The 18876-nt window shown below is 42.5% G+C and overlaps 1 protein-coding gene across 2 annotated transcripts in view; it reads right to left on the bottom strand.

Moving 5' to 3' along the window:
* Window positions 1-18876, bottom strand: part of nin (ninein (GSK3B interacting protein)) — a 189226-nt gene that overhangs the window by 59242 nt on the left and 111108 nt on the right. For both annotated transcript variants that reach the window (XM_070879230.1, XM_070879231.1), the window contains exons 6-10: window positions 15810-16000; window positions 6166-6300; window positions 2181-2348; window positions 1858-1994; window positions 874-1014 (exon numbers count right to left, since the gene is read on the bottom strand). In XM_070879230.1, the coding sequence (XP_070735331.1) occupies window positions 874-1014; window positions 1858-1994; window positions 2181-2348; window positions 6166-6300; window positions 15810-16000 (772 nt within the window). The remainder of the gene's footprint in view (window positions 1-873; window positions 1015-1857; window positions 1995-2180; window positions 2349-6165; window positions 6301-15809; window positions 16001-18876) is intronic.

Here is an 18876-nt window from a genome sequence, read left to right as displayed (position 1 = left end):
CTGCTCCAATCAGATTTTTCTTTTCCTCGCTCTTACAGATATATAAAAAATACAGGGAGCATTCTGTAGCAGTGCAGAACATCATCTGGTGACTCATCTGATAAGTCGCAATTTGAACCAATGAGGGCAGGTATTATAATTTGGGGGATTTTTACAGAACTGCTTTCTCATTGAAAGGTCCAACAGTGGTTTTTCTAAATGAACTTGGCCTCTTTGACACAGAAATTGGGCTGTGTTCTGTAATATGCCTTTGTAGAAACACATATCCTAAGGATAAGTCGTCATCTTGGATTCATTTTACTGGATTTAACACAGTCTTCTGATGTGCTATCGGAATACATAAGACTGGCTCATCTTAAACACAAACTATATTTTACAAACTACCATAACTGATATATTTACTTACAATAGTTAATACAGATTATTTGGAGTAATTGTAATTACTCCAAACCATGGGGATCACATAACATCATAAACCTGTTGCATTGCAAGTTGAATGATATGCTATGTTAGAAGGACAAGAGTGTTATACCATGTAGTGCTCAATATATTATCCTACAGCTTTCTTTAAGATGAGCTATGCCTTTAAAGCTATAGTCTAATTGGAGAAAATTTCCCCCAGAATGGAGGAAAAGGACTCCTGAATCTCGGCTTCTGCTAATACTTTACTTATGTCAGGCACAAAGAGAATGGCAGTAACTGGAGGTATTCTTCCTGTGGTCACCCCTCTCCACTTGCAAGGAAGTGCCCAGCTACTCCAATAACATAATTATGACGGATTCATAAAAAAATGTAAAAAATTATTGCTAAATCTTTGAGGGAAAAAATATCAAGACTCTTGTGCACATGCCAGTCACAAAAGATGTCAAGTACCGGAGATTGCATTCATTGAGATGTTCTATAGCAGCATGGCGATCATCCACTTCAGAGGCCATCAAATTTTTCAATTTTTCTGCTTTTTCTAAGTCCATTCGGAGTTTTTCTTTTTCTCTTAAAACCTGATCAACTCGCTCCCTAAAAGAAGAAATGATTGTTTTTCATGGCAGTCAGTTTATCACAATATACTCAACTAAAATGATCGAAGTTTGATACACGAATCATTACAGAAATGAGTAATGATTTCAAGGAATTAATGGGGTCTTCTGCACATAGTTTATTTCATTTTTTATAATTAAACGGAAAGTAGATTTTACTGAATTGCTCTGTGATCCCTCAGTGTTACAAAGGGATATATTTGTACACGTATTGTTGCACTTTGTTCATATCTTGCACTTCTTGTTTATAGGGAGTCTGGAAGCAGACATTTTGTGTAGACCTTCCCCTTATGTTGCATTATGGAGTCCTATTCACAAATGGGAAGTGTTGCCCTCATCCACTGTTCCTATTCACCATGTCACTGGAGGGAAACATTGTGTTGTCATACAAGGCCATTTCCAAAGATAATGGTATGGACATCTCACTTTCTAACTTTGAGAATGATACCTTAAAGTACTTTAAAAAATAAATTGATATCCCTAATTAATGCAACACAAAATATCATTGTCAACTTTTAGCTTTTTCTCCCATTTCCAAACTACTGCATAAATACTAATTTATAAACCACAAGACCACTGGATAAAGATCTGAGCCTTAAAAAAAAAATTCCACTGAATGCAAAAATAAAATAAAGGAATTAATATTATGTTCACCTTTATTGAGTTTTAGAAACTGGCTCGGCTAAAAGCACAAAGACACCAAAACGATCAGTGTCCATCGAGTAGCACATGAACTAGGAAATGTGCAGACATATGTGAAAGAAGTCTGCAAGAATTCTTTAGTTCTCTCATTTTAACTAAAAAAAGGAAACAATTGACTTACATTAAATGTCTAATCTCATTTTTAAAGCTGGCCAGAACAGCTTGGTGGATTCCATTCTTTGTTATCAAGAGCTCGTTCTCCAAAGCCAGGGTAAGTTCTGTCAGATTGACCTTCCCATACAGGGCAAAATCCAAGGTCTGAAAACAGTAATCATTTATGTTAACCATCATGTAGAATTGTTCCAACACAACCACCATTAATAGGAGACACCTCACACTCACACTTGAGATCTTTGTTCACAGCAATCGCAATAAAATGTGAGTGAGTGAGTGAGTACATTTAAGCACATTTTTCACACAAAGACTTTAATTTGTTTGTCATACCTTTAGAATTTCAAGGCCATTTTCAATTCCTTCATCTTGCCAGGTATCCAAGATCTGATCTGCTGAGGTGTAACCTGTCCCATCATCCAAACATGAAAACAGACGAAGACCAATAGTGCTAGTCATGGCAGATGGGGTAGCAGTGCGCCGTCCACTTTCATCAAATGGCTAACACATGAACAGAGGAAGAAAAATATAATGACATTGCATTCTTATTTGAACGTGAATTTAGAGACAAAGCACATCTCCCGAGCTAGGCTAATTCTTCCTCACTAAGTCCTAGATTTGGACATATTGAATTACATTGATCCACTGGCATCTCTGAAATAAATATTTGCTAGGCTACAGCCCTGTCCTGTATGGTAAAGAATGCTGGGGTTCCAGCACTCTAAAGTATACTGGAGCCCCATCATACACTGGGCTGGATTTTCGGGTTTTGGGCGAAAACTATAGCGATATGTGAAAATTACCGTTTTCGCTGTGTTACTGATTTTAAGCCGAACTTTCGGCCTTTGGGGTCTGTGCCAGGGAAGGGAGGCGTTGCACAATTATTGCAAAACATGAGTTTCGTCAACTTTAGTGCGGGGTCGTTTGCACTACGAGAGAGGCCTTGGGAAGGGGGAAAAAATTCAAAAAAACATTCAAAAAACATTACCAAGACCCTTAGCTAATAAATAGCTGCAAAAAACCGAAAAAATAAAAACTTTAACATCATTTTTGCACGTTTTCTAACTTAACGCTGCTGGCAGGGTTGCACTGACAGGTTTTACTTGTCGCCATTCTGGGTGCGGTGTACGGGTTGGGTGAGTGCCGAATCTCAGACGGTAATGCAATCCGCGTCGTTACACGTCCGGCGCAGCTCTCCCCGACGGTACGTCCCATCGTCGCCACAAACAAGGAGCCGAGGATCTCGCCCGGGCTTTGCGACTGGGTTTTCGCCACAGCGGGTCAAAACATGGTAAAACCCCTCAAATTCAGCCCTTTGAGTGCGAATCCCCAGAAAGGAGCAGAAATATAGGCCCCAAGTTTCCACACGCTACAAAACGGGCGCCCCTCCGAGCTGGGCGCCCGTTTTTCGCGCCGAAAACCGCGCCTGAAAAAAACCGCGCGATTCTGGAGCACCCTGCAGCTCCATGGCAGCTTGGTGCGGCGCCCAGGGGGGCGGAGCCTACACTCGCACCGATTTTGTAAGTGGGAGGGGGCGGGTACCATTTAAATTAGTTTTTTTCCTGCCGGCAACGCTGCGCGTGCGCGTTGGAGCGTTCGCGCACGCGCAGTGTGAAGGAAACATTGGCACTCGGCCATTTTTGTAGTTCTTTGTAGCTGTTTAATTTTTAACATTTTTTAATAAAAGCACATTGCCCTTCCATGATCAGCACTGAGGCTTCTTGCAGCAGTGAGAAGGCTGCAGGAAGCCTCAGAAGTTGAGGCAGCCGTTTCCCGACAGCCTCCCCCCCTGCCGTCGGGAATGGCTGCCTCAACTTCTGAGGCGTCCTGCAGCCTACTCACTGCCTCCTCTCCCCCCCTGCCGTCAGGAACGGCTGTCTCCTCCTCCCTGCCTCCCCCCCCCTGCCTCCCGTTCGTGGGAACGACGCCACACCGCTGAGCTGACTTTAAGGCTTCCACCTCAAATGGAAGGCTGCACAAATGCCTGCTTACTGCCTGCCTGCCCCTCCCTCCCTCCTGTTCGTGGGAACGACGCCACACCGCTGAGCTGACTGAACCTGCCTGAAGCACTTTCACACAGGTAGGAAGATGGTTTATTTAATCTTTTCTTTGCTTATAAATGTTTATTCAGGTTGGATTTATTTGTATAATATTTGTATAAGTATAAATAAGGATTTATTGTAGAATTTAATGGCTTCCCTTCCCCCCCCTCCTCCTTCCGGACGCCTAATTTGTAACCTGCGCCTGATTTTTTAATGTGTAGAACAGGTTTTTTCAGTTCTACAAAAATCTTCACTTGCTCCATTCTAAGTTAGTTTGGAGTACGTTTTCACTGTGGAAACTTTGAAATCAGGCGTCAGTGGCCGGACACACCCCCTTTTGAAGAAAAAATTCTGTTCCAAAGTGAAACTGTTCTACCTGACTAGAACTGCAGAAAAAAAAATGTGGAGAATTGCGATTTCTAAGATAGTCCGTTCTCCACCAATTGCTCCTAAAAATCAGGAGCAAATCATGTGGAAACTTGGGGCCATAGGTCCCATCACCTGCTCCTCTTACCATGGAGATCACAAGGATGTGAAGGTGCAGACCCCCAGCTGCCCCTCCCCACCCCGTCAGACAAAAGGCTAGATCTGGGGAGCGGGGACAAATGATGCAGTTCATCCCACCCACTGCTAGGAATTGTCATGCATAAATGAAACAAATGTTTAGCTCCACAGTTCCTCCCTTCCCCTCCCACTGCCAGGAATTTCAGTGACGGGGAAGGAAAGGTTGAGCTCACCATAACCCCACATCCTCACACTGAGCAGGGGAGGGAGGAAAATCAAGGTTTAACCCATCAAACCCTCTCACTCATCCATGAGTGTCATTTCCTGTTAGCTCACTAGTTCCTCACCACAGAGATTATCAGGGCCTGGGAGAGGGAAGGTTTAGCTCACCTGAATTCTACCGGCCCCCCCTCCCCCACCCCCACTCCCATGAGAAAGAAATTGGGGCCAGGGTTTAGGGACGCATAGTTCACCATCCTCTTCCCCCGTGCTTCTCCATGCTTAAATATTTTCCCTGCCCTTGTTCTCAATCTCCCTTCTCCCATACTCCTCCTCTATCCCTTTTCCCCTCCCCATCCTCCTCCTTCTTCATCCTCCATTTCTCTGTTCAATCCATGGGCTCACTAATAATGATCTATATATTTGAGCAGGTACAGGCACACTCACACTCTGAGCTACAAGATGGATGGGGCTTGGCTTCGGAAGTGGTCGGAGATGCTGAACCCGGGGAAATTGGTAAAATGAAAACCCCAAAATCTACCCTGTGTCTCTAGTGGAAGCTAAGAGTGAGTGAAGGTGCTTCCATGAAAAGGGAGCGTAAAACCTGAGGCTGGGCTTCCCTGATGTCTCGATGATTAAACACACCATTTGATGTGGTACCCAGCAATAGAAATCAAGAAATGCCCAGGTTCTATCAAGTTAAATAATGTCAGGCACAGTAGCAGTGGGAACAGCTATTTGTGGGCCTAGAAAATGGGTAGGAAATGAACAGCCTTGCTTCCTGTTGGAAAATGCATGCTGGAGGAGGACCAACTAGGCTATGATGCCATTTGGATGGTACAAATGGGCTGCAAGTGACGCTGAAGAAGAGAAGGGGCGTAAAAGAGCACATTTGTACATTTAGTCACCATTTGTTAAACTTCTGAATGATTCAATATAAAATCATTGGTAACATTAAAACTGAGCTGAAAGAGGAAGGATTAGTCATACATAACATTCAGCATTCTCCAGCACTTTAGGTCAAAATCAGCCAACCAAAATTATAAGAACATAAGAATTAGGAACAGGAGTTGGCCATCTAGCCCCTCGAGCCTGCTCCGCCATTCAACAAGATCATGACTGATCTGGCCGTGGACTCAGCTCCACTTACCCGCCCGCTCCCCGTAACCCTTAATTCCCTTATTGGTTAAAAATCTATTTACCTGTGACTTGAATACATTCAATGAGCTAGCCTCAACTGCTTCCTTGGGCAGAGAATTCCACAGATTCACAACCCTCTGGGAGAAGAAATTCCTTCTCAACTCGGTTTTAAATTGGCTTCCCCGTATTTTGAGGTTGTGCCCCCTAATTCTCGTCTCCCCATAAATTATAGAAATTCCTGAAATTACCAGCAATGAACACAAATACTGAAAAAGTATAGAATGACAAGGTGATCTTCTTCTGACATTTTAGATTAAAGTTTAATAAAAAATGTACCAACTGGAAAGTCCCTACAACAGAATGCATTTAGTGAAACCACTGCAACACCATCGAATTGTTTGAGCCTCAATTACCTGCTGGGAATGATGCCTCTTCAATTGCCTGTAAGGAGTGGACGAAGGCGTTGATTTTCTAAAGATGCCGTAAAGGAAATCTTCAAGACGCATTAATCCATCTTGATCTAGTTTTTGAAATATGTCATCCAGAATCTATAATATAGAAGCGAGTGTTCATAAACTCAATGCAACAAAATATCGACATTAGTACTGCAGTGCTAACAAACTTCTTTACGTATATTAAAACTATGGAGAGTTTTCAAAGCATATATCCTATGTCTAATTTTTAATTTATTGTTAACTCACAAATTCACAATATCCAGGAGTCCTGTTTTCAGATATTCTTTGATTCCATTTTATAGTTTAACCCAATAAAATTTTGAATTTTCTCAGATCATTTACGGTGATTGGCAAAAGAACCAAAGACAATATAAGAAAAAACATTTTTACGCAGCAAGTGGTTGGGTTCTGGAATGCACTGCCTGAAAGAGTGGTGGAGGCAGACTCAAAGTTATCGTTCAAAGGGGAGTTAGATAAATATCTGAAGGAAAAAAAATTGCAGGGCTATGGGGAAAGGGCAGGGGAGTGGGACTAGCTGAGAGTCGGCACGGGCTCGACAGGCCGAATGGCCTTCTTCCGTGCTGTAACCATTTTGTGATTCTATGATCATCAAAATGACCATGAATCAGAATGATTTCAGCAGTTTATGTACATTTATTCTTTGCATTTCTCACCAGTTCTTATGGTGGGTCCATTAATCCTTGCATTAGATATTCTTAATGATGGCACAATGATGAAGCATGTTCAGACTTCAGGGCATTGTGTCTCAATAGCAAAACAAAGGTTCATCCCAGTAACTCCATAAAACAGTTGCTACTTAGGCTGTGCCATCAGCAGGGGCACAGAGCAAAGTCTGAGCAAAATCCCAACAGAGTGGTAAGGAGAGGGGGGGTCATCCCTCAGGTGCCTTATGTACCACCAGGAACTAGTTTAAGAACAATAGTGGCAGATCTGAACATTAATCTGTACTTGGGGAATTACTTGTGTTTTTTTTTAAAAAAGGTAAAGGATCATTAATATAAGAAGTAGGAAGCCAATGGAAATTATGACCTAGACTTTGATTTAAACAATATTCTAACTTAATTATCCTGAAGACAAAATTTTATTATTTTGGTTGTGCTAATATGTGCTGATGCAGCATTGAACATTTTAATTCCATTTTCACAAAAGCATCATGAAAATGAAACAAGACATCATATTCAATGTTGAAGACATGTGCTGGGATCAATCTCATTGAATAGTAAATATAGGACCAATCCCATGGACTCTTATTTTTTCAAATTAAAATGGTATGAAAAGTAGAATCCATGTTGGACTCTAATCCGTAGAAAGTGCAGGAGTCCCTTCAGAAACAAAATAGTCACATAATGTTGCAATACATGTCTGTTCCAAAATAATTCTGCACTGATATTCAGAGGAGGCAGCAAGCTGATGTAAACACTTGTTAATAGAAGCAGCTAAAATGATTAGCTTCCATATTAACCACTAGGGGGAGCCAACATTTCTACAATGAAAAGAACATTACAAATGCAAACAATTTAAATTAAATTATCACTTGGTTTGGTGTCTGCGCAGGCTCTGCTAACACTATTTTTTGTTTAATCATCCCTGTTTCAATAACTAACAGGTGAATCAATTTAAACTACAAGCTGGGAAGAAATTGTTCAAGAGAAATTTACCCAATGTACAGGTACAACGTCTCGAATCCGGCTGTTCGAAAACCGGACATTTCTGAGGCCGCCAAGATAGTGACATCAGGCGGCGAGGAAACCGGTAAAAACCGGTAAAAAAAACCGCAGTGCTGGGGGGCCACGGGTGGCGAGAATCGGTGGGAATTGGCGGGTGGTGAGGAGCGGAGGAGTTAGCTATTTGACATGCTGATTCTAAAATAAGTTGATTTTGAGGAGGCACATTTTCTCCAAGGTTCTAATGGAATACTAGGATCACATTTTTTAACCTCTATTTCTCTTTTAATTACCCTCTGACTGGAAATAAATGTGTAGTAGTACAATACCCTCCACTTTGCTCCATTTTACAATTTCAGACATTCTCGTTTCACTGTAATCTCTTTAAACTGACCACATCTCCTAAATTTGGAACTTGTATCCTTTTCAATTGCATGACCTGGGTACCGAGTTAAAAGTAGTCTCACGCTACAAGCATACCCTCTTGGAATGAGCAGTTATTACACAACCTGGCACCTCAAGGCTGGGAACTCAACATCCAGGGGTATTCAACATTCAGGAAGGATAGACAGAAAGGAAAAGGAGGTGGGGTAGCATTGCTGGTTAAAGAGGAAATTAACGCAATAGTAAGGAAGGACATTAGCTTGGATGATGTGGAATCTGTATGGGTGGAGCTGCGGAATACCAAAGGGCAGAAAACGCTAGTGGGAGTTGTGTACAGACCAACAAACAGTAGTAGTGAGGTTGGGGACAGCATCAAACAAGAAATTAGGGATGCGTGCAATAAAGGTACGGCAGTTATCATGGGCGACTTTAATCTACATATGGATTGGGCTAACCAAACTGGTAGCAATATGATGGAGGAGGATTTCCTTGAGTGTGTTAGGGATGGTTTTCTGGACCAATATGTTGAGGAACCAACTAGAGGGCTGGCCATCCTAAACTGGGTGATGTGTAATGAGAAAGGACTAATTAGCAATCTTGTTGTGCGAGGCCCCTTGGGGAAGAGTAACCATAATATGGTAGAATTCCTTATTAAGATGGAGAGTGACACAGTTAATTCAGAGACTAGGGTCCTGAACTTAATGAAAGGTAACTTCGATGGTATGAGGCGTGAATTGGCTGGAATAGACTGGCAAATGATACTTAGAGGGTTGACAGTGGATAGGCAATGGCAAACATTTAAAGATCACATGGATGAACTTCAACAATTGTACATCTTTGTCTGGGGAAGGGGGCTCAACTGTGGCTAACAAGGGAAATTAAGGATAGTGTTAAATCCAAGGAAGAGGCATATAAATAGGCCAGAAAAAGCAGCAAACCTGATGACTGGGAGAAATTTAGAATTCAGCAGAGGAGGACAAAGGGTTTAATTCGGAGAGGGAAAATAGAGTATGAGAGGAAACTTGCCGGGAACATAAAAACTGACTGCAAAAGCTTCTATACATATGTGAAGAGAAAAAGATTAGTGAAGACAAACATAGGACACTTGTAGTCAGATTCAGGTGAATTTATAATGGGGAACAAAGAAATGGCAGACCAGTTGAACATACTTTGGTTCTGTCTTCACGAAGGAAGACACAAATAAACTTCCAGAAGTACTAGGGGACCGAGGGTCTAGTGAGAAAGAGGAACTGAAGGATATCTTTATTAGACGGGAAATTGTGTTAGGGAAATTGATGGGATTAAAGGCCGATAAATCCCCAGGGCCTGATAGTCTGCATCTCAGAGTACTTAAGGAAGTGGCCCTAGAAATAGTGGATGCATTGGTGACCATTTTCCAACAGTCTATCGACTCTGGATCAGTTCCTATGGACTGGAGGGTAGCTAATGTAACATCACTTTTTAAAAAGGGAGGAAAAGAGAAAGCGGGTAATCATAGACCGGTTAGCCTGACATCAGTAGTGGGGAAAATGTTGGAATCAAATATTAAAAATGAAATAACAGCGCATTTGGAAAGCAGTGACAGGATCGGTCCAAGTCAACATGGATTTATGAAGGGGAAATCATGCTTGACAAATCTTCTGGAATTTTTTGAGGATGTAACTAGTAGAGTGGACAAGGGAGAACCAGTGGATGTGGTGTATTTGGACTTTCAAAAGGCTTTTGACAAGGGCCCACACAAGAGATTGGTGTGCAAAATTAAAGCACATGGTATTGGAGGTAATTATACTAACGTGGATAGAGAACTGGTTGGCAGACAGGAAGCAGAGAGTCGGGATAAACGGGTCCTTTTCAGAATGGTGGCAGTGACTAGTGGAGTGCTGGGACTCAGTGCTGGGACCCCAGCTATTTACAATATACATTAATGATTCAGATGAAGGAATTGAATGTAATATCTCCAAGTTTGCAGATGACACTAAACTGGGTGGCGGTGTGAGCTGCGAAGAGGATGCTAAGAGGCTGCAGGTTGACTTGGACAGGTTAGGTGAGTGGGCAAATGCATGGCAGATGCAGTATAATGTGGATAAATGTGAGGTTATCCACTTTGGGGGCAAAAACACGAAGGCCAAATATTATCTGAATGGCGGCAGATTAGGAAAAGGGGAGTGCAATGAGACCTGGGTGTCATGGTACATCAGTCATTGAAAGTTGGCATGCAGGTACAGCAGGCGGTGAAGAAGGCAAATGGCATGTTGGCTTTCATAGCTAGGGGTTTTGAGTATAGGAAGAGGGAGGTCTTACTGCAGTTGTACAGGGCCTTGGTGAGGCCTCACCTGGAATATTGTGTTCAGTTTTGGTCTCCTAATCTGAGGAAGGACATTCTTGCTATTGAAGGAGTGCGGCGAAGGTTCACCAGACTGATTCCCGGGATGGCTGGGCTGACATATGAGGAGAGACTGGATCCACTGGGCCTTTATTCACTGGAGTTTAGAAGTATGAGAGGGGATCTCATATAGAAACATATAAAATTCTGACGGGACTGGACAGGTTAGATGCAGGAAGAATGTTCCCGATGTTGGGGAAGTCCAGAACCAGGGGACACAGTCTAAGGATAAGGGGTAAGCCATTTAGGACTGAAATGAGGAGAAACCTCTTCACCCAGAGAGTGGTGAACCTGTGGAGTTCCTTACCACAGAGAGTTGTTGATGCCAGTTCGTTGGATATATTGAAGAGGAAGTTAGATGTGGCCCTTATGGCTAAAGGGATCAAGGGGTATGGAGAGAAAGCAGGAAAGGGGTACTGAGGTGAAAGATCAGCTACGATCTTATTGAATGGTGGTGCAGGCTCGAAGGGCCGAATGGCCTACTCCTGCACCTAGTTTCTATGTTTCTAATGCTCCCGCACAATCTGGTCCCTCAATCACATGGAGTCAGAATTTCTTCAGACTAAAGTAGTTAATGGGGTAGAAATTGATATATGTTGTGCTCATTTTTTGGGTGCAAAACAGATGCAAAGCACATCAATCTGCACAGGCGCTGGCCCAACGACTAAATTTATGCAGCACTTTTTTTGGTGATCTGGACAGATGTATAAACAGGCATTAGGCTCCTTAAATATATGAATTGTGGGCCTAATGCTGATTGAAGGACCCCATCAAGAAATTAGTTAGTGATGACCCATACTGTGTAATTTGTGTTAAGAGATTGCGTCGAGTACCTATGGATAATTCTGGGCAAACAGATGATGCTCAACGATATTAAACTTCAAAATAAACCACAATCTTAATTTGAATATATGGAAGGTACATTTTAGAGCCACCAGCTTTCTAGACAATCACATGGATAAACCATTCACTCATTCAGGATACAAGAAGCTGTGATGTATATGTCAATGCAGCCATCACTGATTCAAACCAGCAGCCATATGGACCTCAGAATCAACTACCCCTCCGAGTTTAGTATCATCTGCAGATTTTACCAGTTTGCATTCAGTTTTTGAATCAGAGTTGTCAATATAAATTAGAAACAGTAGGCATTCTAACACCAATCCCTGCAGCCTCCCACTTTGTAGTTCCCACCATCCCAACAGAACTCTAACAAGAACCTACTTTCCTCCCTTCACCAGATTTCTAATTTGTTTGGAAGATTTACTCCAAATGCCCATCCTTTGAGCTTAACTAGTAGTCTTTAGTATGGAAGTTTGCCAAATGTTTTTTTATGGGTTTGGAACACCAAGTTGCAGGGCTTTACACAGTGCACTTCAGACGTTATTTACTCAAGAAAACTGGTCAGGCAGGTTATTCCTTTTCTGAAGCTATGAAGACTGCCATATGACTAGGTTACTTTTCAGGTAATCCTCAGGTTTAATGGTCATAATTCAAAGCATGTAAAGGTGGTAGATCTCCCAACATATGTATGGCTACAACTCATTATAAAACTGTGCAATCTATTTCACTACAATCGCATTCTGAGCTCTCCATCTGCTAGAGTACCGTGGTTCAAATGCTTTATTGTGTACAGTCTCAGAGTGTCAACAGGCTATTCAATCAGAGGGAAGGATCTCAACCAATCCTGATGTTATCCTCAGTTGACATCTCAATATGCAAACTGGCAGCCAGATTGCTGGGTAGCAGTAGCTTTTTTCCCCCCTCTTAGCTCAGGAGAGTTGAGACCAATAAAAAAATCACAGCTGACCGACTCCCAAGAAATTCTAGGTTTGTTTAGCTCAGTTTCACATTGACTGGTACATTTACCCATGGCTTTACAATGCCTTTTCAATCAATTTTCCAAGCCAATTGTCAAAGTACAGCATAATAGCATGGTATATTCAATTTAGTATAGTACATTCTCATTTACAATTGTTTGGGTGATATACATATACAGTAAAAATTGAGATTTTGATGGCATCATTCAGCTCCCGATGGTTTCTTAATCAAGAACCTTGAAGTTTGCTTTTGATTTCAATGATACTGAAGGCAAATTTCAAAGGCTCATTTCAAAGTTAAAAATACTTAAATTAAAGCAAGATAACTATGTGTTACATTGCTCCATAACTGATTCCAAAAATGTGCTTCTGTGCACAGAGTACACAAAGGACTGGAAAGATTTGACCGTATTATATAATGCTTCACTTTTCAAATTTCTTTTGAAGATTGAACTTGGAATGTTTTCAAATGAGACACACTTGCTCATGCAATTTCAAACTGTCAAGTCTGTGTATTCTACCTAAAGAAGCAAAATGCATCAATAATTTTATTTAAAACCTCCAAATCTACCCTTTAATCTTACAGCTTTTGCATCACTGCAATTGACAATGCTCCACTGGAAACACTTAGAAGATACACTGACAAATTCCTCATCTAAACACACAGCAGGAGGGATATTAAATTCAGGCAGTGCATTGCTACAGCACACAGAGAAAGACCTTGGGCAGATCACAGAAATATTCTGGCATGATGGGTTATTAAAGCTACATTAAAGCTAGGTCCCAGTTCATTCTACAAAGAAATCCTTTCTTGTCAACTGAAATTCTGAAATTCGTCAGAATCAGGATAAATCCATATTTGATCACGGAAATTCAATGAATCATTACAATGAATTAGATTCTGATTCAAGCATAATCCTGATCAGCACACAATATTTCTTGGTAAATTAACTGGACAGTTATCAAGATCCAACTGAATCCGAGTACATTTTTACTTGAGTGATTTAAAATATGACAGAAAAAATATAAATTTCACAAATAACACAAGAAAGTGTGATACAAATATACCAGTTTTTACTACTGTCTGATTTCTGCAACATCTGTAATAATTAAAGACTTCAAGCTGGTTGGTATGAGTCATTAGAAATATAGTTTGTCTTTCAAAATCAATATTTAACTGGTAGAAATGTAAAATATTAAAATCTAATGGTTTCCTGTACTCCAGTGAGGTGCATGTATCCTTTTCGATGTTACTTATGTATCAAGGAGAATTAAAGTTACAACTTTTACATGATCTCTTTAACTTATGACCATACATCTATTGTACATTATAAATTAAATTCAGTTGTGCGACCAATTACATTTGAAATGGAGAAAATAGATTAAATGTGATATATCAAAATGTCAGTGTTGCCTCACACTGCAAATTCGCCAACCTTGCGACCGTTTTTTCGGCGATATTTCGCCATTTTTGGTGAAAGACAGTGTGACGGGAAATTCGGGCAAGTCTTGCGGCAGCGCTTTTCAAATACCGCTGGAGAGAGGAGCGCCACCGTGCAAGACTCGAAATATCGCTTTCGCCAAAAAATTTGGCTTTGAGCGCACCCATATTTAGGACGAAAAAAAAGCTGTGTTGCAGCCCTTGGATCAGCGGTAGGTATGAAGCACCTGCAAAAAAGGTAAGTTAAAGGTTTTAATTTTTTATTCTTTTGCAGTGATTCGCTAGTTAAGTGTCTTGTGAATGTTTTGTGATTTTTTATTTTTTGCAATTTTCTTTTGGTGTTTTCCCCCCTCCCTAGGCCCAACTCGCAGCGGTATCGGCCTCGGAGTAAAGTTGTAGAAAATTCGCGGTTTGCGCCACGAATCTTCGCACAACGTCGATTTTTACCGCTGCGCAAATTGAAGTTCAAATTTACGGCCTCATAGTGATAGCATTGCCATAACGATAATTTGGGCGAAGAAATACAATTATTGCCGAGAACCGAATTTCTAACCCATTGGGCCCTAATTTGCCCAGGAGTTGCTCCATTTTTTTTGGAGCAACTTGATTTTTCTGGAGTATCTTAAAAATTCCCATTCTGCACATTTAATTTGCGCCAGTGTAAGTGTAAGTTAGGATTTTTTTTTAGTTTTGTTTTTTTTCTTCAAAAGGGGGCGTTACTAGCCATTTAAGCCAGTTTGGACAGCTAATAGTTGCTCCAAACTAACTTAGGCCAGCGTATGTGGCCGCTTGTGGCCGTACAGAAAACCCTTGCGGAGAGTTAAGAAATCAGCGCAGATTAGTACATTCTAAAGCACCAAGATTTACAAAGCACTAATCAAAGCACAAAAGGCATTCAATAACAAATAGAAAATAGAAGACCTGCACCTAAAGCACCAAGACTTACAAAGTTTTAAGGAAAGATTAAAAGAAAATAAAGGAACTCTGCAAACACACAATCACAGTAGTTTAAACAACACATGCAGCTACTTACATGTACAGGGCTTTTTTCATGTCACTCATTACTTTGCACATTTTTACAGGTCTCCTTCACAATCATTTTTTTACCTGTACAGGGATCTCCCTAAAACAAATTAAGCCGAGCGATGTTTCCATTCTCTAAGTAATTGGCTCCAAAGGCTGTATGCCAAGATACTTCCAAATGATGTGTAAAATAGAAACAATTTCCCCATATTTTTCCCAGAAACAAGTTAGCACAGCAGGTTTCCGTCTGTTCAATAGCTCGTGGGCCAGTGCGGGAGACCATTCGGCCAGGGATAGGGGCGGCGAGCATCGGGTCCTGTTCACAGCCTGCAGGACGTGTTGAGAGGGCGAGGAGCTACTGTGCATGAACGCAGACTCCACTGCACATGCGGACAGCTGCCGGCATTGTTTTTGGTGCAGGGCTGTTAGTCCGCCCCCCCACTCCACTATATACGCCGCGCCAGGACCCAGGACACACAGCAGAGTGGCCAGAATCGTGACTACGTTTTTTGGCGCCGTTTTGAGCGCACAAGATCCGTGCAACTCGAGTAAGTGCGCCGGAAAAAGAGGTCGGGGAAATTTGGGCCCAAGATCTCAGTCACACCATCAAATATATATAAAAAAATCTCGTTACTCTTGTGCATCTCTGACCAGAGGTATCAGACAGAAGTGATCCATAACTTATCGGTTGATAACCTGTTTGGTGAGGAAAAGGTGCACAGCACACCTTTGGGAAATGAAACTTAAATTATTGTTTCTTTTTCCATTTAAAACAGATGACTTTATATCATTGATAAACATTAACAAAATGATCCTGAGAAGTTCACAATTTTTTACAAAAGTCCTTTCAACTCAGATAATCTCACCTCTGCATCTACATTCTGAAGCCCACACTGATCACAAATGGAAATCAGCTCTTTGCTGCTCAGGTAACTGTCTTTGGTGACTCCCAGCTCTTCGGAAACTGATTGAAGTCGTTCTTCGATCCACTTGGGGTCAGCGCCAAACACACTCTGGGAACTGTTCAAATCATCTGGGTTCCAAAATCTCAACTGACCTGGAAAACATTTATATCACTTTTATAATGCCTTATTACAGAATGGAACGATCAATCAGTGAGTATAGATGCATTAATAAGCAACCAAAAGAGTGCTTTTAGAACAAACAGACACTAACATGGATGTACTTACGAGCACCTATTTGGGCATCTAAGTATGTATGATAACTACCACATTTCCATGCAATGGCTAATATGTTTAATTTTCCATTCAAACATATACGTATACTGCAAAAATCATGTCCGTTGTGCCCAGTAGGGGGCGAAATCCACACTGTGACTCTGGAAGGAGCTCCTCAGCCACCGGGAGGAGACGGTTGAGGAGGACTCTGTAGACGACCTTCCCAGTGGCTGATAACAGGGAGATTCCTCTGTAGTTGCTGCAGTCGGACTTGTCCCCTATTTTAACGATGGTCATGATCACTGCATCTCTGAGATCTCCCGGTATGCTCTCCTCCCTACAGATGAGAAAGATGAGGTCATGTATTCAGGCCAGCAGTGCCTCTCCGCCATACTTCAGTGCCTCAGCAGGGATTTCATCCACTCCCGAAGCCTTGTTGTTCTTAAGCTGTCTTATGGCTTTTCCTACCTCGTGCAATGTTGGGGTTTTACTGAGGTGGTGGCGAGTAGCATGCTGCGGGATAGAGTCGAGTACTCTCGAGTCAAGGGCAGAGTCTCGGTTGAGGATTTTTGCAGCGCGACATCTGCAGGAAAAATGCAGGGAACAGCACCAGCCCTTATACATGGCCTTCTTTGACCTTACAAAGGCCTTTGACACTGTCAACCGCGAGGGTTTATGGAGCGCCCTCCTCCGTTTTGGATGCCCCCAAAAGTTCGACACCATCCTCCGCCTGCTCCACGACGACATGCAGGCCACGGTCCTTACCAATGGATCCATCACAGACCCAATCCATGTCTGGACCGGGGTCAAACAGGGCTGCGTCATTGCCCCAACCCTCTTCTCAATCTTCCTCGCTGCCATGCTCCACCCCACAGTCGACAAGCTCCCCGCTGGAGTGGAACTAAACTACAGAACCAGTGGGAAGCTGTTCAACCTTCGCCATCTCCAGGCCAGGTCCAAGACCACCCCAACCTCTGTTGTCGAGCTACAGTATGCGGATGACGCCTGCATCTGCGAACATACAGAGGCTGAACTCCAGGACATAGTCGATGTATTTACTGAGGCGTATAAAAGCATGGGCCTTATTTACGCTAAACATCCTCCACCAGCCTGTCCTTATCACACAACACTGTCCCCCAGTCATCAAGATCCATGGCGCGGCCCTGGACAATGTGGACCACTTCCCATATCTCAGGAGTCTCCTATCAACAAGAGCAGGCATTGACGACGAGATCCAACACCGCTTCCAGTGCGCCATTGCAGCCTTCGGCCGCCTGAGGAAAACTGTGTTTGAAGACTGCCACCAAGCAGTAGTAATACCTGCCCTCCTGTATGGCTCGGAAACATGGACCATGTACAGTAGACACCTTAACTCGCTAGAGAAATACCACGAACGATGTCTCCGCAAGATCCTACAAATCCCCTGGGAGGACAAATGCACCAACATTAGCGTCCTCGACAAGGCCAACATCCCCAGCATCGAAGCACTGACTACACTTGATCAGCTCCGCTGGGCAGGCCACATAGTTCGTATGCCAGACACGAGACTCCCAAAGCAAGCGCTCTACTCGGAACTCCTTCACGAGCCAAAGGTGGGCCATGGAAACATTGCAAGGCCACCCTCAAAGCCTCCCTGATAAAGTGCAACATCCCCACTGACACCTGGGAGACACTTGCCAAAGACCGAACCTAAGTGGAGGAAGTGCATCCGGGGGAGCACTGAGCACCTCGAGTCTCGTCATCGAGAGCGGAAAGAGCGTGCAGCAAACCAGTCCCACCCACCCCTTCCCTCAACAACTATCTGTCCCACCTGTGACAGAGACTGTGGTTCTCGTATTGGACTGTACAGCCGCCTAAGAACTCATGTTAAGAGTGGAAGCAAGTCTTCCTCGATTCCGAGGGACTGCCTATGATGATAATGATGATTGTTATATATGCAGACTATAGATATACTCTCGGTGTAGTCACTGTATAGTTGCATAAGATGGAGATTTGTTCCTGATGTACTATCAATAAGGTTTACACTGTGTATATACTATGCTGGCACCACTAGAGAGTGCAACTGGTGGAGACCGGGGTTTCCTGCCCCTGTGGCAGAGGCTGTCCACCAGAGGGCACTGCGGTGGGAGACCTGAAGGTCATCTGCATAGGTGTGCAGGGCCCAGTATAAAAGGCTGCCCACCATGCTTGTGCCTCACTCTGGAGTTACGAATAAAGGACCAAGGTCACAACAGTTTGAGTACAACACATTGCCTCGTAGAGTCATTCATAGGTGCATTCCAGACATAAAATACTATTTATTTGGCAATCCTATTTACTGTTTTCAACTGCGCAACAACCCAACAACTATCACGAGGCAAAGGATATTTCAGAAAAATCAAACTTTGGAAAAGTACGTTAGTTCACTGTATTACTCCTTCCTACACGATTCACGCTCTAGAAAGCCTGAGGATCACTTTGAAGAAACTTCAAATCAATGTCTAAACAACAAAGTGTGCTATCACTTTGTACTTAAGCATTCTAGTAGATTGCCATGGCTTGTTGACAGGGCTGCTCTATTAAGAAATGGTAAACTGGATGATAAAAATGGGAGATCTGAACATGGGAATTGTAAATAGAAATTTGGCTTTTGATTCCCCTCTCCTTGTTCCAGCCTTTCTGAGGTTTATGCCAGGTTATTTCAAGGAATGTTTCTATTTCAGCCAATTGCAATATGCAGGTAGTGACAGCTTACAGTTTTAAGTCTACATTATCA

This window comes from Pristiophorus japonicus, chromosome 4 (genome assembly GCF_044704955.1).
Source record: "Pristiophorus japonicus isolate sPriJap1 chromosome 4, sPriJap1.hap1, whole genome shotgun sequence".
Taxonomy (NCBI): Eukaryota; Metazoa; Chordata; class Chondrichthyes; family Pristiophoridae; genus Pristiophorus; species Pristiophorus japonicus.
Note: the sequence above shows the minus strand (reverse complement) of the source record. Positions and strands in the feature narration are given on the sequence as shown.